The sequence below is a fragment of the Emydura macquarii genome, unplaced genomic scaffold (assembly GCF_026122565.2).
Source record: "Emydura macquarii macquarii isolate MOO-44397 ecotype Brisbane River unplaced genomic scaffold, CSIRO-AGI_Emac_v2 contig_71, whole genome shotgun sequence".
In the NCBI taxonomy this organism is placed as follows: domain Eukaryota; kingdom Metazoa; phylum Chordata; order Testudines; family Chelidae; genus Emydura; species Emydura macquarii.
The window spans coordinates 6,254,931-6,278,762 of NW_027130208.1; the positions used below are offsets into that span (position 1 = coordinate 6,254,931).

General features: G+C 41.3%; 1 protein-coding gene across 1 annotated transcript in view; it reads left to right on the top strand.

Moving 5' to 3' along the window:
* The window catches only part of SLC25A26 (solute carrier family 25 member 26), a 119,796-nt gene that overhangs the window by 61,206 nt on the left and 34,758 nt on the right, over positions 1–23,832 (top strand). The window contains exon 6 of the mRNA XM_067542095.1: positions 21,755–21,799. Within this exon, the coding sequence (XP_067398196.1) occupies positions 21,755–21,799 (45 nt within the window). The remainder of the gene's footprint in view (positions 1–21,754; positions 21,800–23,832) is intronic.

Genomic DNA, 23,832 nt, shown 5'->3' on the forward strand with positions numbered 1-23,832 from the left:
GGGTGCAGAATCCACACATTCAATTATTATGACACCTCATGAATTGCAATAATTCAGTGTTGCATGCAGAGTGACATTAACTCATATTTTGTAACTAATAAGAATTAGCACTTTTCACTTAAAGATATCAATGAATGCCTGGGTGTTGGGAATCACTGCCTTGTGAACTCGCTTTCCCAAGAGTCATTTGAATCATGATTTGGAGTATCAAAATGTGTATTTCTCCAGGTATAACCTTTGTACCGATAGCAGCCACAGCCATTAATCATTTCTGACGATGGGTGTCAATAAGAACAGCTGGTGTCTCCTGGATGTAGTCCTTCCTTTGGAGAATAAATTCAGTATAGATTAAGACCAGCCACGCACTAAGGACAAGTATTTCTGTAAATGCAGTTTCACTCTTCTATGTGCTTTGAAGAGGCTTATCAAAATATCAGATTTGTCTGCCACTGTCCCCTATGCCCTCACTCATTCCACCAGCCTCCTCATGCTGTGATTCTACTGCTGTAAGTAGAGCTTTGCCAGACGGCCTGCTGAATATTTAGGTCGCACTGTCTGTTTCCTTTGCATGTTACTCTCTTTTCTGCTATGGGATACAGGTTTTCCCTCCAAAGGAGACTTTCTCTGTGCTCCAGAACAGAAACAAAGAGGAGGATACTCTTACTATTTTGCACTTCTTGGAAATTCTACCTAGAGGACAAAGCTCTTTCACCAGCTTGTATGAAGTACTAGATGTTTCATTCCAACTCAAGTGGGTACAACTTGCCTGTGCTGCAACTGGGAATGGAAAATAGCACGCCTGTCCACAGGTCATGCTAGAGGGCTTTTTGTGTTCCACTAGTATCTAAGAAACTTGCTTAACAAAATAGTACACAAAGAGAGTTTGTAGCACTGGACCTCTCTCTAACTTTAAAGTAATGTTAAAAATACTGTAATATTTTACTTATTAAGAAACATGAAAGATTATAACGAAAACAAAATAATCTTGTGGTTTTTCTTTTTCATAGCATCAGAATTATCAGTTGTAGAACCCTGGGATTTTTTTTTTTTTAATTTTTTTTTTTGAGGGACCAATTTAGTAGCAGCTAAAATTTCACTTGTGCAGCTGTCTGAAACTACAGCTGTGCAGCTCCCCTTTCTGAAGGGGGCATTCATTGCCTCATTAATGCCAGTTTATAGGCCTATTTGTAGCCATTTCCTTCTGTATTATCCTGGTGGCAAAGGTAATGGTGAAACATTGGTGGAAGGCCAAGGAGCTGAGTTCTTGTTTCATTAGTGCTTTGAGTGCAATTATTATTACTGTAAAGCCACTGGAAATCCCGCGTTCTTGGAAGAAATGTATGTGTTATGTTTGGCAAGATGGGTTTTTATTAGGCTTTTAGATTTCTCATTTATCTTCCCCAATACACACCTTCTCCTCCCTACTATTCTGTCTGAACTAAGTGACTCTCTTGCACATCTTTTTATTCAGAGGGCAGTGGCTTGGTTAGAATTGGGGCTTCGGAAAGGGGACAACCAAAGGATCAGCACTGAAAACTCCTTTAAGACTTCGTCATGGAGTCCTAATTTACCTGAAAGCACTTGGGTGCCTAGAAAATCCCAAGTAGATAGAGAAAGAAGATACATATATCACTGTCACGAGCGATAGGGCATGCAGGGCCAAATCCTGATGTCCTTAGATCCAGCATGATTTTGATAACAAGTTAAACAGAAAACTTAGATCACAGTTAGGCCACTTTAGGCTTCAACCAAAGCAAATTCAAAGGCCTGCCAACATTCCTTGAATTTCCTACGTGCTGCTGGAATACAAGGTGCATTGTGAATGTTCTGTTGGAAGCCTTTCCCTTATATATCGAGGGAAGTGCAGCTGGTGATCACAACTGTAGTAGTAGATCATGGAAAGGGAGGTAGGTCTCTAAGGTTGCAGGTCCTGAGACGTAGTCTACACTAGGAAATTAGGTTGGTATAACTACATCGCTCATGGGTGTGAAATCCACTGTGCTGAGCGATGCAGTTAAACCGACCTAACCCCTGGTGTAAACAGCGTAGACCAACGGGGAGAAGTCTCCGGTCGACGTAGGGCATTGTCTCTCAGGGAGGTGGTGTACCTATGCTGATGGGAGAATCCCTCCTGTCGGCGCAGATAGTGTCTTCACAGAAGCACTACAGTGGTGCAGCTGCGTCAGTGCAGTGTTTTAAGTGTAAACTATCCTAAATTGTTTGAGGGTCCAAACTCACACCTTGAACGCCATCCAGAAGTCAGCAGGCAGCCAGTGCAGATCAGACAGTCACTGGTGCGTGTCCTTAGGTTGTGGATAGGCCATTTAACAAGCAGGCAGCTGTCTAAGAAGAATGTTTTCAGCTGTTCTGTTGTCAGCGTGCATTCTAATTATTGAGTTTTTATTCATTATTTGTATTATGGTAATGCCTGGAGACTTAGATTAGCATTTTACTCACAATAAGTCTCTGTTCTGAATCTAAATAGACACGACAAAGTGTGGGATAAGATGATACAATTTACAAGCACTTGGAAGTGATGTACACAGTGGTTGCATAGCTTGCCCACACAAGGCCTGTGGCAGAGTTGGAAATTAACCCTGGTCCCCTGTGTCTCAATCCAGTGACTTAACCACAAGGCCATCTTTTCTACTGTCTCTGTCTTGGTTTTGCATTGACTAATAATTGAACACACACATTTTGTTTCACTTTGGTCTTGAGGGTGAAAACTGTCAAATTGGATAGTTAGTTTTCAAAACTGATTGTTCCCACTGTATGCTTGTGGTGCTTTCCCCCGCTATCTTCCAGCCAAAGAATAACACAATTTTGTGGCTCAAGATTTGTATAACATCACATCTGAGGTTGCATTGGTTACAGTGTCTTGCTTTTTGCAGACTCTGAGGGGCTGTGTTGGTTTCCCACATTTTTCTGTGTGTTTGTTTCAAACCAACCATGAAATGATTCAGTGCCAGCATGTGGTTTTAATAACAACCGAATGTGGGCAAATGAAAGGATGGTGAATGTTCAATTTGATGTTTCCAGCACACAGCATGGGTTAAACTTCTAAGTGGGTTTGTCTTTGCAACACTGTGTCAGAGTTGGTTAATTACTCTTGGGTTATGTGACACTGAGGATTAGCTTTCTGTGTATAACTTCCCCTGACTGTTGATTGGTTGAAAGTCCCTTTCTTAATCAAAGGCAAACTTGGCGTAGCAAGCTGATACCTGAACTTCCCAATGAATCATCGTGTTCAATTTTGTTTTGGTGATAGGCAACTTGCTTTGTTTAACCGAGTGCTTCACTCAGAAATAAACAAGCAAATCCGTTTAATGGAAAACCACATCAGGCAGCCAGGTCTCAGAAACCGCCACCACATTCCATACCATGGCCTCCTCGCTGGCAATCTTTCATGGAGAGGCCCAGGACGTGACTGAGCAGCATATAAACTGAATGACTCTCTCATCTCAGCCTATACTGTGTTTTGGATAGAGTGAGGACCTGGGGAACCAGTGCCTTTCAGGAGTGTTAGCACATGTTAGGGTGACCAGATACCAAGTGTGAAAAATTGGGATAGGGGCTGGAGGTAATAGGTGCCTGTATAAGAAAAAGCCCCAAATATTGGGACAGTCTATAAAATTGAAACATCTGATCACCCTAGCATGTGTGCACGTGTACACATATGTAAATAATCTGCAAAACAAAATAGTATTTGTGCCTTGCACTGTTACTTGATGCATCCAGATGCCTTTATGAAGCCTTTCAAAAGCAATTTATTTTTCTAATATTTCAGAATTATTAGGCCCCGACTCCTCTCCCTTTGCTTGATCATTGGGGTGAGACAGTAACATCCCAGCAACCTGAGCCCTGAATAGGATCTTTCTTGGATGTCAAACGAAAGGAGTCCCAGTTAGGCCATTTTTCTGACTCCACGTTCCTCCCCCATTTTTCCCAAACTGAGGGTGTAATTGTGGTTCAGATTTAACATTGTTTCACTAGCAAATTCTGGTTTAAGCCTGGTTAACTGATGAGATACACAGAAAAGTCTGCCTGTGGACAGTCTTTGAGAGTGGTGTGGGCAGGTGTATAAAGGCTGGCAGTGCGTTGGGGGCAGCTCATGAGGAGAACAGGAAAACAGATACAGCAAGGAAGAGGAAGTCCACTGAAATCAACAAGATCCTGGATCAAATTCTAAGGCCCTAAATCAGCAAGGCATTTTAAGTTCATTCGTAAGTCAACGGGACTTGAGCACATGCCTAATGTTAAGCATGTACTTAAATTATTGAACAGGGATGGACTGCTGAATCAGGGCCATTGACTGAATGCAGAGCAGAGGGAGGGGACAGTTGCAATAGCATAGGTGAGTTTAATAAGTCATTATGCATTAGCCATTATGTAATATGAGCTGTAGTATTCATGATTGTTTTCTTTTCAAACTAAAAAAAGTTATTACATTCTTATATGTAATTGGGAAGGTCACTGGACAGTCACAGGAGCATAATGATGGCTCCAGGATTCCATGGCACGAGCATGAAGCTTTCACTCCTCTAGTGCGGAGTCATCCTTTTGGGACTCAGGGGAGGGGGAGATAATGAGAATAGAAGGTGAGGGAGAACAGCAGAGAGTCTCTTGTTACTGAGATTCTTAGTAGTGCTGGGTAAGTTGGTGTGTTCTGCAAAAGAATGATGAAAGAGAATAAAGAAAACAGGATGGATGAGGGCGATTTTACAGAAAGGACTCTCAGAGCTCTTGATTTCCATCTTTGCATAATTGGGAGAAGAGCTGCCTAGCAAGATTTCTTGGGTGTACAAAATTGAAATGAAATGACTGATCAAGGTTGCTCTGTTAAGCTGTAATTCAGCAAAGCACTTGCATGCTTAGACCTTGCTACGATTGACTTCAGTGGTGTAAGATCAAGAGCTGAAATGAGTACTTAGCTACTTAAAGTTAAGCACATGCACAAGAGCTTTGCTGAATTGGGGCCTTGTGTGGCTCATCTTACGTTGGCTGTCCAGTTTCCCAGCCTCTAACGTCAAAATGGAAGAAATCACCGTGAAGGAGAAAAGAAACCAGGCTGGAAGTTGAATTTACAATTATTAACAGAGCAGAGGAAAGCAGCTCAACATTCTGACCTATAGCCAATGAAGTGTGCAGTACAGAATGCTAGTCAGCAGTTGCTAAACAATTCACTGGGGGGTTTCTTATTCCATCCTCTCCCCCCACCCTAAGTGACCCTTTTCATTATGGAGGTGTCCTTTTTTAGTGTTTTCTATAAGTCTTTACTACCCTTGCGATAGTCAAGTATATATGGTCTAAAATTTCAGCAACATTGGTATTTCTCTTCAGACTAAACTGATCAGAGTCCCTGTCACAAGCCCTGTCTCTGAGCTGTGCCGTAGTTTCTTCTCTGGCTTTAGAAATTAAGTCACGAATCAAACTTTACCTTCAATAATCCCTTGTTCGGGGGGACTTTAGACTAACATAACAAAAATAGTCCTAAGCTTCAGTTTTCTCCTTACCAGAGTCTTATTCGCTTTCTTGTCTTCTCTCATCAGTAAATCGTTAGCAGCCCCTCTCGCCTTCCCAGACTCAGCTGCTCTGCCCCCATCCATACTGGGATTCAGTCTTTACTGCTCTCTCTCCTTGTCAACACATTCTTCCCCTTCTGCCTGCCTGCCCTGGAGCCAGGCTCAAGCTGTAGGATCTTCTGGTCCAAGGGCAGACATCAGAAACCTCTGGCAGTTCTTTTGGGACTTTCACTGTCAACTCTGAACCCTCATTCAAGGTGTTCCCACAGAAGCCTGTTCCACTGCCTTGGAGTCCTCCAGCCTGTAACAGCCACAGCCTGTAACAGCCGTCTTTATGCTGTTTTAGGAGTCTCCTTCTAACTCAGCTGCTCCCATTACTAATTAGCTACAGGGGAGCACCTGATTGCTCCCAGGTATTCCCCACGGTATCCTCATGGGCCAGTTAGGCTCTGATCCTTTCTGAAGAGCCACTGGCCCCAGGGTGTCATCCCCCCCCCCCCTCCCGTTTCGTAGCCAATGTAAAGTGCTAGTTTCTTGCAGGTAGTAAGTGTGGGAACTTTTACATCTGCTTTTCCTGTGGCTATTCAATACCTCCTTAAAAAACTAGCATTTCTCCATTGTAATGTTCTTTATAGCTGCATTAGGTATTTGAAGGCATGCACCAGTTTTAAAAAGCCCTTATTGCCACACTGAGCAGCCACAAGAACATACGAATGACCATGCTGGGTCAGACCAATGGTCCATCTAGCCTAGTGTCCTGTCTTCTGAAAATGGCCAGTGCCAGATGCTTTTGAGGGAACTACACTCAGTAGGTAAAGGTCACATATTTTAACCATATTTCATGCTACCACCACACTTGAATACCACAATGTGCAGCTGTATACACGCACCATTCTAGGCCTCACTGGGTTGGGTTCTTTCCTCCAAATTCTGTCTATATTGCACATCAAAATTGACTGAAAGGATTAAATAAATTACATCTTTAAAGATCTGTTCAGTGGCCATTGATTTCTGAAGAGCCAGCTCCTTTGGAATCTTATACCCTGCAGTCAGTTCAAAGGGTCTGAAATCATAGCCAGCTGCAGCATGTGTTCTCTGCCCTAGATCTCCCTAAACTTGCTATAGAACATTAATACCCTTCCACTGGGGTGACCAGATGTCCCGATTTTATAGGGCCAGTCCCAATATTTGGGGCTTTTTTTCTTACATAGGTGCCTGTTACTCCCTCCACACCCTGTCCCGATTTTTCACACTTGCTATCTAGCCACCCTACCTTCAACAGATGGGGTCCATATCACCCTCCCTCCAACTGAAATGAGCAGCAGTTTTCTTTGGAGTTCCTTTCTTAGCACTGTTCAGTGAACCAGCCCTAATGGGGGGTGGTATTGCTGCCATTAATTCTCTCCATACCAAAAAAGGGATCTGAGCAGTTTTATGTTCATACTGCACCTAGCCACACTGGTTCATTGCCTAGATGCATACACATCCTCTGATCCTATTACTGTTCTTCCTTGTTCAACACATGTATCTTGTTCCTTAATCAAAAAGAGTGAGTTCAAAATGCCAGAGCATTTCCCTTTCTTTAGGCTGAAAAACACCTGAATTTGCTCACTCTTTACCGTAGAGCTGTGGAAAAAGCTGATCATTGTGCCGTTTCTATTGATATTCTAAAGAGAGTGCAGAAAAAGGACTAAAATTTTTTAAAAGCCATAATCACCATACAGAACTACCACCATATTTTCAAAAAATGGAGGCCTAAATCCATATATGGGCACCTAAATAAGTGGCTTGATATTCAAAATTGCTGCGCACAGAACAGCTGGTAAAACACCCATTGACTTTAATGGGAGCAAAGTTAGGCCAACGCTGTGTGTGTATAAGACAAATGAGAGTTATACTCATGTTGAATTCACTGTTTGCAGGTGCTTTGTTCCATATACAATGCCTATGGGAACTTTGCCTGAGTAAAGGCTGCAGGGTCAAGTCATGTGCTTGCATATTCTGGAAGGAAACACATTGCTCTGAACAACATGACTCTCAAGATGCTGTAGATAACAACACCTGTATTCAGTTATTTTATCTCTGTGCTCATCAAGCTTATGAACTGAGCTATATCTTAAAGGAGCTGTCACAACCATCCTCATCTGCCTCTGAGGCGTATCCTGAAGGTAATTGATTACCTAATAAAATATGCATTGTGACAGTAGGTGGAATTTGGGAGTTCATTTGCACCCCTTAAGTGAGGGCTTCTAAAACTATAATTACTCATAAAAGGAAGAAATGAGCTGTCAGTGGTATAAATTATTTATAACAAAATAAACTGTCACAGAGGTGGCACTTAACACCTGCAGCTTCTGTACTGCCTTGGAAGTGAAATTTCCCCCTCTCCAATGTGCTTTGCATTCTGGGGCAAATCCTGAGGTCTGGCTGAGTTGTGCTTGGCACAAAGGTGACACAAACCAAATTGCAACTGCCTGCCATTTTGGCTGCTCACTGTCTCTGTAAGGTGTGGGGCAAGCCATCGAGCAGACATGCTGGTAGCATCAGAAAATACAAGCAGCTGACAAACAAATCTGAGCGGTTCCACTGTCTGAATTTGGCATAGAGATCATCAATTACCTGGAATACAGGGAATCTCTCTGTGTGCTTAATTATAGAAGTTCAAAAGCACCCCATGTCTGAGACATTTTGTGTGTGTGTGTGTGTGGTTTTTTTTTGAAGGTCATAGAGATTGTGGATAGCAGAGATATTCAAAGAAAAGTGAGATTCAAAGAGCAAAATTTCCAAAGTGGAGCATTTCAGACCTTTTTGTTTGCCAAAATGAGTAAATACTTTAGTAAAAACGTGACCTGTGAAATGCACTTGTCCTCTGTAGGTGGGTTGTGCCAAGTTTGGAGACTCAGTTCAGTTGTTAAAGTATGAAATGGAGGAGGAAGGCCTTTAGTCCTGCAATTCTCAATGCAGCCTTAACCATGAAATTGCTACCAACAACTCCACTGTGTAGATTAGAATCTAAAATGCCCCATGTGAAAAAATTATGCTGGTCTGTGTGTGTGTGTGGAGAGGACAGTAGGGCATAAGGAAGTCCTGTAATACCTAATCTTGTGTGACACTTTTTATAACCAGGATAGGTCTTTCTAGCACATTTTAAATGTTGCATCATAAAATTAAAATGTTGTTACATTTTATTCCCCTATTATTTGATGGACTCTCATTTTTAAGACATGCGTAAGGGGTTGTCGATCCAATCCTATAATGTACAGATCTCCTTCTGGGAAGCGCTGTGCCCCTCCCCGACCCCAAATTCCCATAGACATCAGTGGGAGATGAGGGTACTCAGCACCATTGGGCCTGTTCCAGAACCCATTGCATGCAATGGAAAGACTTCACTGGGGTTTATCTCATGTCCTTTGAGAGCCACCTATACGATGGTGAAGTAATTTACAGTGATATATTTTTACAGAATTGTTTCTCAAGGTCAGATGCAGCTGATGTTAGAAAGCATTGCTAACCCAAACAAAATAGATGGCTATTTGAAAGATTTCATGTGATGCTGTCAGAGTGGAAATGTCATGTTTCAATTTATGGTAACTGACATATCGCAGACAATTTATGTGAGCAAGATATATTTGTGACTTCTACTTATGAGGTCAGGTTTGGAGAGTGCTATGCAAAACCCTGTCAGTATAAACTAAGGGCTCTTTTACTTCTGAAGTTCCACCACAGTGTATTTTTACTGGATGCAGAAGTTTGGAAGTGCGTGGGGGAATATTTTTCATGAAACTGAGTGGCAAAAATTAAAACACTCTGGAATGCAGCAGTCCAAGTACCTAAGCATGTTTCAGTTTGCTTAAAATATGGATGCCCTTTGTAGGCACTCATTTCATCTCTTGGCCAATTTTAACAGTGCCAGTGCAGAAATGACTAACTGTTATGACATGCCCTGAAACAACTCTGGTTCAGCTTGTGTAAATTCAACATGCAGGGTGCTTTTGGAGCTGACAGGTGGGATTTTATGGAGATTTTTATTTAACTATTCTGACCCACTACAGGCTTTTGTCATTTATCTTATTAAGTTACTACAGATTGCAAGGCAAAGGAGCAAGGTTGGGGTTTTTTATTCATTTGTTTAAATCATCACAGACTTTTAAAGATGCAGGGACTGTACAATAAGACTTCAGAAACTGTCGTTCACTATCTGGAAAAGTAAAAAAAGAATATTCTTAACATTTGACTGTGCTTCCAAAAGAAGAGAGGTCCTTGATAACTTAACTAGTCTGTGAGGCACAGACATGTTATGACTGTCGTGCTCTGGAAGGGGATGTTCTATAACTGTGATAGAAATGGCTCACTCGTTGTTGTTGTTGTTTTTTATTGGTATTACCATAATGCCTGTGGGTCCTTGTTATGGACCTGGGACCCAATTGCACTAGGTGATGTACAAACACAGAACAAAGATGGCTTAATGCATATTGAATCAAATTGAACTAATCCTATATAGTACTGAACTGTTACTAGAGTATAATATGTGGATAACAGTGCTTAGAAACCTGATGCAAGATTTCCAGGCAAAATCAGGTAATTTACCAGTTGTGATGCCCTCTGGCCCTCTCCGTTCATATGAGTGTGTAATCAGGCCAGGGCGCTCTTTGAGCTTCCCTCATGGCCACAAGGACCACAGCCAGCTCTTGCAGCATTATTTGAAGAGAGGTATCGCAATGCTCTAGCCTCTGGTCAAATATCCAGGTTGTTTCCTGCTTTTGCATCACTTAGCCAGATGTCAGGTTTTTTATATCAGCTTTAACTTGCCTTCCAGACCTGTGCGTAGCAACCACTCACAATAGCTTAGTGAAGTGTCCCTCATCCTGTTTCCCTTTTATCCTCCTCCTTTAGTTTATTGTCTCCAGTTGTTGCACTCCACCTCTGAGACTGTAAGCTCTTTTGGGCAGGGATTCTCCCTTCCTTTATTTGTAGTGTGCCATGCAGTTATAATTATCCCCATCATCCGGGCAAATCCCGAAAGGACATGGCCTCCTTGCAGATTGAGTACCACTCGGATCAGTCTCCTTATTGTGTTTTGGCTGGATATTCAGTTTCTGTCCATCACTAGCGATCTTAACATGCCACTGAAGCTTTTGGTACCTGTGTGACTGCTGGCTGTGTAGCCGCAGCGTTTGGTGTACACATCCTTTGGAATTCATTGGTCCTCCATTCTAATACTATGTCCGGAGCGAGAAAGCTACCGAAACAGAAACTGTGCTGACGGTGGTGGCTGCAGGTTTTGGCTTTGCACATCCACATTTCTGATCTTGTCTTGCCACTTAATATGGAGCAGTTGTTGAAGGCAATGAGAATAAAAAATGGCAAGCTGGTATTTTTCAACATTCCTCAGCGCCCAGGTTTCACTGCCATACAAGAGAGTTGGTATAACCGTGGTTTTACAGATCTCTAGCTCCGTGGCAAGCTTGCTGTCACAACATCCTCACAGAGGCCACTCAAGGGCCTGAAACATGGCAGCAACAGCTGCTATATGAGTGTCCGCATCTTCTGAGCATCCTTTGGCACTGTCTTTGATACTGCCCAAATATTTGGTGATTGCCACCTGCCTAATGTCATGTCTGAACCGATTCACACTGAGCTGGTTGTAATTTGGAGCTGGAGGGAGGCTGCTAGACGGTAATGTCTAAGGACGTACTTTTGCTCCAGATCAACAACCAGACCAATGCATGCTGCTTCTTGCCCAACCAGATCAGCTATGCAGTTATGGTGCTAAGTAAATATTTAATAATATCTGCAGCCACAGGGAGACATCAGCTGTGCCTTTTTGTATAAATCTCTTACACATACAGAGCAGAATTGGGCATTTCTAAAGCTGGATACAAATCTGCGATTTGTCCCTCTGCCACATGATGGAGATAATAGCGTAAGATATATTCAGGACAGCCTTCTATGGCTCAGATACTTTGAAGGAGGTATTTCCAGCTGGATTCTAGGGGCTTCTGTTGTTCAGTGCTATTGTTAAGTTATAGCGACTGTTACAGCTATTATTATTATGCAGTGGCTAATGTACAGTGCTGTTTTCACCTCAGACATGCTTGAATAAATTATACCCTTGATGGCTATGTATTCTTTAACAGCTGTTTAAATTGATTTTTGTTGTTGTTGTTTTTAAGAAGAGAAATTCACAGGATAAATTCTTGTCTAACTCAAGGCCCCCAACTCAGCAAAGCAGTTAAGTTCATCTCTATTCAGGAAAGCATTTAAAAACATGCATAAGTCCCATTAACTTTAATGGAACTTAAGAAAGTTCTTAAGTGTTTTGTGGAATCAAGGGTCAAATGGAGGTAGGAAGCAGAGCTGTAGAGGCTGGCTTGGGAAGCATCCTGATAGTGCAGCAACTTGCTCCACAGCCCTGTTTACTGAAGATCAAAAAGATACCTGCCCCCACCACCTGGTCTGCAACATGAAGTTGGCTACCCATGCTTCCTTGGAATCATGCAATAGGAGCAGAATTATTAACACAGCCCTTGTGTAGCACACTAGAATCCTTACATTGTCACTACTCACTTCTTCCACCTTGTCACATATGGAGCCTGATCCATAGTCCCTTGAAGTCACATGATGCTGATGAACTTTGAATCAAGCCCATGGGCAAAAGGGGGCTGAGAGTTTTCCTGCGGAATCTTTTAAATGAGATTCAGAAAGCTCCCAGAGAAAGGGAGAGAACTGCTTAATTTATGTGGATAAGAGCTGCATGAAATAATTCTGTTGTGTTCTATTTGTTAGCATTATGTAGTAGTGTAACAAGAAAATTACTATAGATGGGCACACTTGGAAAGGGAAAAACACACGTTCCTTTCCATTCTGTTAGGTAATGTCACTGTTACTATGAGGGCAGGTATTTTCCCCATGTAGTTATTGATGCACTGATATCAGGTTTTATGTGATTGAATATTTACTTCATGAAGCAACATCCATTCCCAGCATAGACTCCATAAACCCACCTCCCCTATGGCAAGAAACTCTATGCTATTTGTTTTAACTACTTGAATGTTATTAATGCTGCTTGGTGCTCAGTCCTAGATGTGTTACTCAAAGTTCCAATCGCCTTCAGTGGCAATTTTTCCTGTGTAAGGAATGCAGGACTGGGCTCTGAAGAATCTTTCAGGTGCATCATAATGGAAGATATAATACTATTCCAGTATGGATGCTGCCTTTCAGGCATCTTTCCATAAATTAATTCTTGTGGGTCTCATTTTGTGCCCCTCTCTAGAGGGCCTGAGTTAACAGCTGCTTGTATGGCAGGTTTCTATGGCTGTACTTTAAATAAACAAAACACAGAGAGAGAGTATCTAAAATACCGTCAGTGTTATGAAATCAAATAGAAGTGTTCCTTTGGACTATAGCGCACAGCCAGGTTTATTTTGAAAAGTCATCAGTATAATAGTTAGCTTCTTCAAATGTCAGGCTTTTTTTGTTTGTTTTTTCCTTGTATGTGTGCTTCAAAAGACTTTTCCAGAAATGTTGCGTTCCCTGGTTAAGGGTTCAACTGTTATGTTTTCTTCATGCGAACAAAGATTAGTCCTTCATGGTCCTAAACTCAATGCATGTGCATGACTTAAAGGCATTACCTACCAATAAATAGGAGATTAGCTGCGGCTTGTATATTTCCTGATCAGTTCACATTTTTTCAGATGGCTCATTGTTACCCTGTTTCCTTTAACGATGGGACACTCTAATGAGTTTGCCATCTGACATACATCTGCTTCCTGTTAAACAATACCTTCATTCTTGTAGAGCTGCTAAACTCATCTGTTATTCTGCTAGATTTTTATCTGTGTCTTAAAAACAGCATGTACAAGTTGATGTTGGAATATTCATTTTCACTGTGCATTTTTTTGGTGTGTTGCTTTTCAAGAATGAATAACAAAACCGATTTTTATTTTGACGGTGGACACTGTGAGGCTATTGGGGGAGAGAAGATAGTATGTCGGAGTATTTGCATATTTGGGATGCTATCAATCCTACTTTTATTGAAGTCACATGGGAGCAGGATCAAGACTTGGGTTTGTGAAGGTTATCTATGTAATCTCAGTCAGTTTCTATAAAGCTGCTTTGCCTTCCCATCAAAATATCAGGGAGAGGGTGAGAATTTGAAGACTGTTCATGCCATCTCGATGACGAAAGAGTCTTGAATAAAACAATGGGCTCTAACACAGTCAGTGAAAGGTTAAAGCATTCTGCATTTGTTAATAAGAGTCTTTGTTAGCCCAGTCTCTCTTGTAGTTAAGTTGTATATCTGCCTCAGTGCTTCTCTTCTCCCCACCTTTTGGGGGCAGGTATATATATCTGTGCCGGAGCGCTCATGTAATTCCTCTTCACTTTTCAACATTGGCCTCCGAAAAGAGATGTTATTTTTATTAACCATTCTTCTACCAGAAGAGGACTAGAGGGGGATTTCCCTTTGTAACCTGTCAGTAATGGTTTTTAAAAGAAAACCACACCAATTTTATGCAGTTTTGCAACATGAGTTTAAAAGATAAGTGTAAGAGATGCTTTCAACCAAATGAAGCCACACTTTATGATATAGTGCTGAAGTTGTCAAAAGACTTTTACAGATGCCAATTAATGAATCTTTGAAACATCCATGTAGGACAGAGGGTGAGTAGTGTTAACCCTGTTTTGATGATAGAGAAACTGAGGTAAAAAGATTCAGTGATTTACCTGTGGTTGTACAGGAAGTCTCCACCTAGCCTACGAGGATGCCATCAAATGGCTGGGCACATTGCGCTCATGCTGATATCCTCAACTAAATCATCCCAGGCAGGGCTTTGTCAAGCCAGGCCTTAAAAACCTCCAAGGATGGAGATTCCACCACCTCCCTAGGTAACCCATCCCAGTGCTTCACCCCCCTCCTAGTGAAAAAGTTTTTCCTAATATCCAACCTAGACCTCCCCCACTGCAACTTGAGACCATTGCTCCTAGTTCTGTCACCTGCCACCACTGAGAACAATCTAGCTCCATCCTCTTTGGAACCCCCCTTTGGGTAGCTAAAGGCTGCTACCAAATCCCCCCTCACTCTTGTTTTCTGAGGACTAAACAAGCCCAGTTCCCTCAGCCTCTCCTCATAAGTCTTGTGCCAGCCCCCTAATCATTTTCATTGCTCTCTGCTGGACTGTATTCAATTTGTCCACATCCTTTCTGTAGTGGGAGGTCCCAGGACACAATACACCAAATGTGGCCTCACCAGTGCTGAATAGAGAGGAATAATCACTTTCCTCTATCTGCTGGCAGTGCTCCTACTAATGCAGCCCAATATGCCATTAATCTTGTTGGCAATAAGGGCACAGTGTTGACTCATATCCAGCTTCTTGTCCACTTTAACCCCCAGGTTTAAGGATGGCGTGGCTGTGCATTTAAGAGCGGCTGTGCATTGCCACTGTGTACCATCACCTTCACTTATATGCTTTACACCACGCTATATATATATTCACATCTATTGCTGTGACCTGTGACGTGGCCAAGTGAAAGGCTTACCTCATTTCATGCTATCTTTTCAAATCCTATTATGGGAAAAGTATATTTATAGGTGGAACATCAGTAGATCATAATCCAGATGTATTGTGTAAGTGTGTGAAGAACTGTAAGAGGAGAGGACACTGAAACTGATTTACTATGATTATTAACTGAAATATTTTGGTGTTAACTTCAGCTGGGAACAGGGTTGTTTTATATGACTGCAACTTGAACCTATTGTAAAAGAAGAACCATCTCATATAAAGGAGGCATTTTGCTTTAAATACAGTTATAAACGAACTAAAAAAAGGTTGTTTATTCCAGTTGGACATTTACAGTTGTACGCTAAATACCTTCACTGAATATTTTTATTTGTTTTCGAACTCTGAACTACAGTGTTTACAACTACCCTGTCCCGCTGTCGTTAGAATGGAGAAATAGGGAGATAAGACAGGTTTGACAGCTACTTACCAGATACCATGGCGAGGGGCACCTTCACAAATAGATGTTGTAGTACTACCATGATGAGTGGAAATGCCTTTAAGTGAGACTTCCCAAAAGTGTTGACTGATCTCTGCTGCCATGAAAACCAATGGAGGTTCTTGTCATTGGCTTCAGTGGCAATAGAGTTCTGAAAAAATCTTACTCATAATAAATACACGATAAACAATTGCCAGTGTTACCTTTAGTGCACTTTGTTCATATAGTATCAGCGAGAGCAGTTTGTGTGACTGATACCACAAATCCATGAGCAGGGATGCAGGGGCTTGGGAAGAACAAGAAATTGCTGGTTTGGTGTCTTCCTGCCCTTTTGTTGCAGAATGCAGCCCACTGGCCCGTGGGTTACGTGTCACCCCTTGTGCCAGATCCAGAAATGATATGAATCTATTACAGCCTCCTGCTGTATCAAGCTTGGGCTCTTTAGCTTGAGCTATAGAGACTCATGTTTTCCGCTCTAGACATCCCTAGTACAATCCACAGTGTTGGCCAAGATGGTGGCTGTCACGTAAATGGAGAATCATCCTGGATTTGAACTACAGTGAGTTCCAGCTGCTCAGGATGAGTGACCTCTGTCCAAGGGAAGTATTTAACACACCGGTGAGTTTGTCCCCCACTTAGTGCCTTGTCCACTCAGATTGTGAGTCTGTTGAAGCTCTCAACATGAAAACCTGGTAGAGACTCATGCATTCACCTCTGGAGATGTGTGGTTCATAATCTAGGCTCTTAAAGTTTGGGTAGGGACAAAGAAGAAAGCAATCCTCCTTACAGCAGCGGGAAGCCATCAATACAGCCCCGTGGAAGCAGTAGCTGTGGTGCTTCTGCATGTTCATTTCCCCAGGGGCAAAGGCCCATCTTGTTCCCGAAACGGCTGAATTCTGTGGAACTACTCAGGTGGTTCACGTTAACCACATGCTGTGCTGAATGAGGGCCCAAAAGAGTGAAAGAAACCCCTCAAGAAAACAAAGACCTTAACTCCTCTTTTAGGTGATTTTATTGTCTCCGCCAGCTGCTGACATAGATCTCTTCTCTTAGTATTTACTCTAGCATTTGTAAAAACAGATAATTCCGAGAGCAAAGCCCCGCTGAATCAGGCACACAGAGAACCTGAATAAACAAACATGCGCTGAAGATTAGTAAGAACATCTGTAGTTTTTAATATTGGTTTGAGAACACATACCGCATGATTTTTCATTTCTCATGCTTTTTAGGTTTTTAATAGATTGCTAATAAAAGTTGGGAATGGAAGGCACAGCTGGACTAGACATGCTATGCCACCGTTTAATTTCCAGCTCAGAGGACGAGCAGAAGAATAGTTTTATTGTATCCTAGAAGAGAATAAAGCCACATGCAAATTCCAGCCATGAACATCTGTTTCCTCTTCATGTGGAAGAATTCTAGCATTTTGAAGGGAATTCCAGTTTTGAAGGGCTTGACATTATTTATTTATTTATCTTTTCTTTGCTGCTCCTTCAACATGCTACCCTATTGTCTGGCTGCTGAGTTACCCTCTGGATGCTGTCAGTTTGTGATTTAGTATCTCAGATATATCAGCATTGAATGGGCACATTTTGTAACTGGAGTCTGATAAATTTTAAATTGCTTCAATCAAAACACTATTTTATTGGTATGAAGAGTATCAGTACTACCTCAGTTTTCAATAGTGAGGCATCCATCTGGCAGTGTTTTTAACTTCCTCCTTATATTCATTTTACGTGTTGAAAGCTTCTCAGTTCTTAGGTGAAACACACTTGCAGTTTGATTTTAAAAGCAAGGGTTTATTTTTCTGGTGCTGTAACTCTGGAATGCAGCTGTTTTCAATGTTCACTTTTTAATATCACTGGCTTAAAAAATATAAAATCCCTTGTTTTGTTAATCCACTCAATTCAGGAGAATTAAGCAGATCTTTAAACACAATAAAATCTGCAATAAATTGGGTATTGGACATTAAAGAATACAGGGCCCCGAGTAACTGTCAATCTATAAAACATTAGAATAATAATTTTACATATGTCTGGGAGCTGCTTTTTTGCGTGTGTGTAGGATTTAACTTTATTGAATAAACAGTACTGATATAGAACATGGAGCCAGACATGAGAACGGATACTGTCTGTCTATTTTATGTGAACATCAAATGAGAGATTTGATAGAACTAGCCAGAGTTTCGTATTTGCTGGCAGAAAGTTCTCCACATATGTGGACCACATTTTCCTTGTTGTCTTATGTTATTTCAGACGCAAATAGCACTGCCTGGCTGGGTGCGATTCTATTCGGTTTCTCAGAGTTTTTGTAAGGAAAATAATAACAAACACAATCAAATCACAATCCTTCGAGCGAAGAAGTGTCTCCAAAGTGAGGGGGTTTCTCACTTCAATTTAGCTGTGAAATGCTTGTGATAAATGCAATGAATTTATCACTGTATGAATTACATGTAAAAAAAGTTTTCATTTTATATCTTAATCTGCTCTGGTGTGCTCACTGTCTTTTTAAAGTGGTGTTACCAAGCAGATTGGGCCAGAATATAAATTGTGTTTTTAAAACGTTCAGAACATGTAATGTTAGTATATCTCTTCGAATGTTTAAAATTCGATTAAAACAGGATTAGTGAGGGCAGGGTGAGTATTTAGGCCCCAGTCAGCAAACTTCTCCTCATGGGTGGATCCGTGGGCTTGTGTGCAAACTCTTATTGACTTGCAACTTGAAGAGTCTGAGTCCTAAACCTTCCCCGGCCACTTTGGAAACCCGTATGCTGCAGCATCTTGAGAGGTGCACGAGGAAGTGAAAATGAGGATCAACAGTCAAACCTGATTTGACTGTCTGAACAGGGGAGGAGTCAGAAAGGCAACAGCCTGCTTGAATAGTGACAATCAAATGGAACATTTAAAATTCTTTCCATTTGTTTGAAATCCTTCTAGTTAGTAATAGAGCTAAAACAGACCTTATTCTGAGAGCATTCCTTGCTGTCATGTTAACAGATTTTTTTTTTTTTTACCACTCCAAGTGCAATAGGAAGAACTTTGAGTTTGTGTATGTGTTAGGAGGCCTGTTTTGTTTGGTATAAGCTTAACTTAGTACACTTCCTTTTCTTCTCTGTTTTTTTTTTTTTTAACAAATTGGAGTAAATATGTTGGCTATGATGTCTCTTTTCTGGCATAGGTGATAGAAGGTTATGTCGCTTTTGATTCTGAAGTGCAAGGAAATGATGCAATTAACTCCTATTTGACAACGATGCAGCAGCATGTGGCTATATATCGTCTCATAAATATATTACGAGGCGTTTCTGTCAAATAACTGGACTTTGTCACCCAAAATCGAAAAAGAAATTTAAGTGCTATGCTAGAGTTTCAGGGCTCTGATAAATAAGAACCAGGTTTGACCTTTCTTTTGGGACTTTGAGATGCCACAAGGGATATTCCCCTTTGTTCAAGATGACAAACTTCCTCTGAGATTTCAGTTTGTCAGCTCAATGTTCAGCATCAGCATTGATTTCATCTCACTGCCATTTCCTGCCTGAATAGATAACAAAATTTCAGTGGCAGGTGTCTGTCAAGCTACATTTTGTCTGGCAGGTTAACTGAATAGGCTCATTTATTAATCATTAGTTGCAACACAATAAAACAAACTTTAACTCTTGTGATGTTGGAGAAATGTAATGTCAGGGACCATTTCAAACTTCCATGGAATTTAGATTTAATGAGATTTACGTATGTCCACAGTTAACGTTTCTAATAATCTATAGTTATTTAAATTATACTGTATCTTACTATATCACTGTATAGCTTTTACAAGACAGCTATCGTCTGTATTAAATACTGGAAACTTTTACAAGCTGAGGCTTGGCATTTCATCAGTAGTGGTGGTAATTACATTGTTTCTTTGTAGTCTTCTCCTGTCTCCTCCTGTTGTCTCTTGTTTTATATGTAGAGTGCAAACTCTTTAGGGTAGGGACCATCTTTTTGTTCTGTGTTTGTGTCCGGTGCCTACCACAATTGGGTTCTGATCTGTGACTGGGGCTCCTAGGTGCTGAAGATGAGCTCTGTGTGTGCTCAAAAGCTTGTCTCTCTCACCAACAGAAGTTGGTCCAATAAAGGATATTACCTTACCCATCTTTTCTCTCTACTAATAATAACAATAATAATAATTCATTGTCCATTTTGAGTGTTTAATGCTTTTTGTCGGAAAAGATGCCCAAGCACTTCATAAATCTAATAAAATTTCATACAGAAACGAACAAAAACCCCACCACAAATAAAAAGCAACAAACAAACATAAAGATGGGAAAATAATATAAAGGACCTACAGGGATTTGAAATGTAGGCGGAAAATAACAAAAAGAGATTCACCTTGGAAAATGTAGCTAATCCATGTGCTTGGGTGGAGCAGTAGAGTTTGTGAATAGAGAGAGAGATTGTCCACTGAAAGGGAGTAGCCAAAAATGTAGCAAACACATTTTGATGAGTGTAGAGAGGGAGGGGACAGATGCTTCTGAACAATGAGCCATTAAAGAAGACAGTGAAGGAAAAGGGGGCACAGTAGGAGGAGAACCAGAATAAAACGGAAGCAGTGGGAGGTGAGGGTCTTGAGAAGAGTGTTGTCCACAATGTTGAAGGCATTGGTGAGATCAAGGAGACAGAGCTTCTTCTCCATACTACTTATTTTGGATAGAAGTAATTCATTGATGAGGGCTGTTTCGTAAGAATGGAGACAACAGAAGCCAGTGGATTGAGAGGGATTTGCAGTAAAAGGAATACACAACATGCTTGGGGAGTTTGAAGGTAAATATGAGGGAGAAGAGATCAAGGAGGATTAAAAACAGGCAGGATGGAGTAAAGAGGACCTGTTGAGAGGTTAGAAGCAGACAGGAGGAAGGATATCTCCAAATTGGTGATGAGTAAAGAAGAAGGCAGAAGTGGTAAGAAACACCTGCTAGTGTTGTAGGTCTGATTTGCAAAGCAATTGGTAAAATCTTAGGCTGTGGAGGGGAAGGATGGGCACTGGCGAGAAGGTCTGAGGTGTGAGTGAGCAGTGGGGAAGATTAGCGAGTTGGGAGTTGGAAGTGAGGGAGATAATCAAAGAAAAGAAACGTTTAGCAAGAGACAAAGCAGAGCTGAGGACAAAGTTACAGGATAGAGGAGGAAGTTAGCACATTGCTGGACTTCTCCAGAAGTGCTGAGAGACCAATAGCAGGAATGGAGATAGCCAAGGTGATGTGAGAGTCAGGGATGTTGGAGAACTGGACAACTGCAGTGGAGAGTAAAAAATTCAGGAGAAAAGAAGAGGGCAGAATTAAAGGTTTAAACTGGGGGGGGACAAAACAGAAGAAGCAACTCAAAGAGGAAAAGTAAAACAATGGCAAGCTGTTCAGTTCTCCTTAAGTCTTCTATTTGATCAGCTTTAAAGTGAGGTACACCCTGAAAAATGACTCCTCTTTATTCAACTGATCTGTTCCTTGTGCTTGTCGAAAGTACTATCTGTTTACTTTGGCTACCAAAATAAGATCTTTTCGCTTATTACTCCCATTAGCTCTGCATAGCCAGCACAGCTGGGAAGAGGGTGGATTATCTTTGTCCTTGTGCATTGTCAACGGAGTTTACTGAGCTCAAATTAGTGACACCTGTGCAAAGCCGTTGAAGGCGATGGGAATGCACTGAGGACATAAAATGAAGATAATGGGTGTAATTGAGGGACTATATTGGCCCACGGAGCCTTTATTATAGGTGAAGAATGAGAAGATAAGAGCCAAGTTTCTCTTTCTCATTCCCGGTTGAGTTTGAAGGGCTGGCAGCGATCAACAGCCTATTTTTATTTTATTCTAAATCATCAGGAGAACTCCACTTCCAGATAATTGTGTGTGACGGTGTGTGTTATCCTAGCCAATAGTTCCTCACCAGGCTGTGTTTGCGGCCTTCTTGGTGTCGTGTTTTTTCCGTGAAATGTCAAACTGAGAAATTCCTGACACTAGATCATACCAGTTATTGCTCTTACCAGGCCACCCTGGTAACAATACATTAACCTCTCAGTAGGGAATGTGATAAAGTAAAAACGGCTTTAGTGAAACCAGTCCCCTAACAGCAGTGTACATAAAGTAATCCTTATAGATTTATAAGTGTAATAAGCTACAGTTCACTGAGAGAACAATAACTGTTCTTAATTTAGCCAGCCAAGGACATGCCAACCTTATTTGCTTTTGTGATTTTTTTTTTCTTTACCTCCTCCAGATTCCTTTCTCTCTGGTGCAATTTCCCCTTTGGGAGTCCTTAAAGGTAAGACCCATTATTGTATCAAACCTGCAACATTAGAAACTTGTGCGTCCTCAAGGCCACTATGATAGCTGATCTAACTTGTTAACCACAAATATGGGCACTTCGGAGAATGCATGAACTAAACTAGTTTTGCATCTGAAAAATGACATCAATCTGAGCATTAATGTATGTCATGCAAATAAATCCCAGTGCACTGCACTGACAATAAACACCCCAGAAGTTTTGTTTGTTGTCGTACTAATTGTATTGATTTGAAATAGTCTGGGAGCCATCAGTGTTGTCTGAATTTGCAACATCTCACTTCTGAACGTAAACAGGAAATGAAGTTGTGCAGGGAAGACTGATTAAATAAAACTGTTGTCACAGACAAGAGCACCCACATTATGTCACTGGAGAGCTATTTTGATTGGCTTTGTACCAATTATTTGAAAGGCTGTTTAAAGATTCTGTAAATCAGAAGATACTTTAATAGTGCAGTCTTCCACAATGATTCAACTTTATATGAATGTTATCCCTCCAGTTGATTTCATTGTTTATGTACTGTGAAATTGCTGTCCAATAGGAGGAATCATGGTTTAGTGCTTAAAGCACAGAACCGGAATTCATGAGATCAGGGTTCTGTTCATAGCTGTGCCATGCACCATTGGCAAGTCATGTAATTTTTTGTGTGTTCCAGTTTTCTCAAATGGTGATGCTTTTAGTTCTCCACCTCAGAGAGAGGTTGAAAGGCTAATATTTGTAAAGTGCTTCGATGTCTTTGCATGGAAGGCAGAATAAAAGTGCTAAGGGTTGTTACAGGCCATTGCAAATGTTGTAAGATTTTATATGTATATGATAGAGGGTTGGAGGGATTTTTTAATCACTATTATTATTATTATTAACTGAGTTGGGCTCCTGTAAATTACTGTATGACAGCACTGTAAAGTGAAGTCCTCTCCTTTTACAAAACAGATGCACCATAGGCAGTAGGAGTGTGAACTTCCCATACACTGCAGCATCAATGTGCATGGACCTTGTCCCAAAGGAAGCAGTTCTAGGACTGATGCATAGTCCAGATTCCAAGCTGACTCAAACACTGCGCTCTTCCTTGAGATACAATTAGTGTAAATTGTTCTAGTGGTTCTAGGCATTTACCCATTTGAAACTTGGTTGAGACCACAAAATAATTTCACATAACCACTAAACAGCTGGCAGATGCTAGCCATTCTTATCCATGAGCAGACAGAGCTCAGTTCAAACCAGTGACCGAAAAGAAAGAGGCTACAGATCCCATTATCAGTTCTTTGAGCTATCCTGTCCTTAGAAGGCTGAAGAATAGGTTCTGTGTCCAAAACTCCTGGGCAGCTATTGTACTACCCCTTTGCCCCCAATCCAGAGTTACACCAAAACTGTGGGCCCTCTGGATTACTGTTTCACCTTTGATGTCTCTCCGATTGTTAAAGTAAGGGGAGCACAGACTGCAAAGGAATTTCTAAACCAATCACATTTTACTCCTAGACAAGGCACAAGAGAGAGACAGATTTATGAAAAAATAAGCATCTGCATGAAGAACATTCCCTTCAGTGTCCTCACCATTCTAGAGCCCTTTGGGTTTCTGTCAGTCCTTTCAGGGCTTCAGGACCCTTTTCTCCTCCTGCCCAGTATTGCATTCTTGCTCTGGTCTCTTCTAAAATGGCCTAGAATGAGAGTACCTCCCATTTGTAAAGTTCCAGTCCCATCCAACTCCCCCTGCCAACTCAGGTGACTCCTCTGAGCAGCTTCAGGTGTCTTATCAGATGATTTGTTGCTTGGTTGCAGCCCACCTCCAAGGAAAACTGCTTCCCCTGGGCTGCAGTGAACTCATTGTTCTAGGCTGCTTTTCCATTTGAAAGAAAAATCACCCAGGTTAATATCTCTTGATTGCTCTCCTTTGTTAGCTTTCTGCTAGGTTCCAGGATTTCTCCTTAAATCTCCTGGGCATTTCAGCTCAAGATGGGACTTTGCAGTGCAAAAGTAAAAGCTCATATAATCAACTGCAATCAAAATGGTGTTCA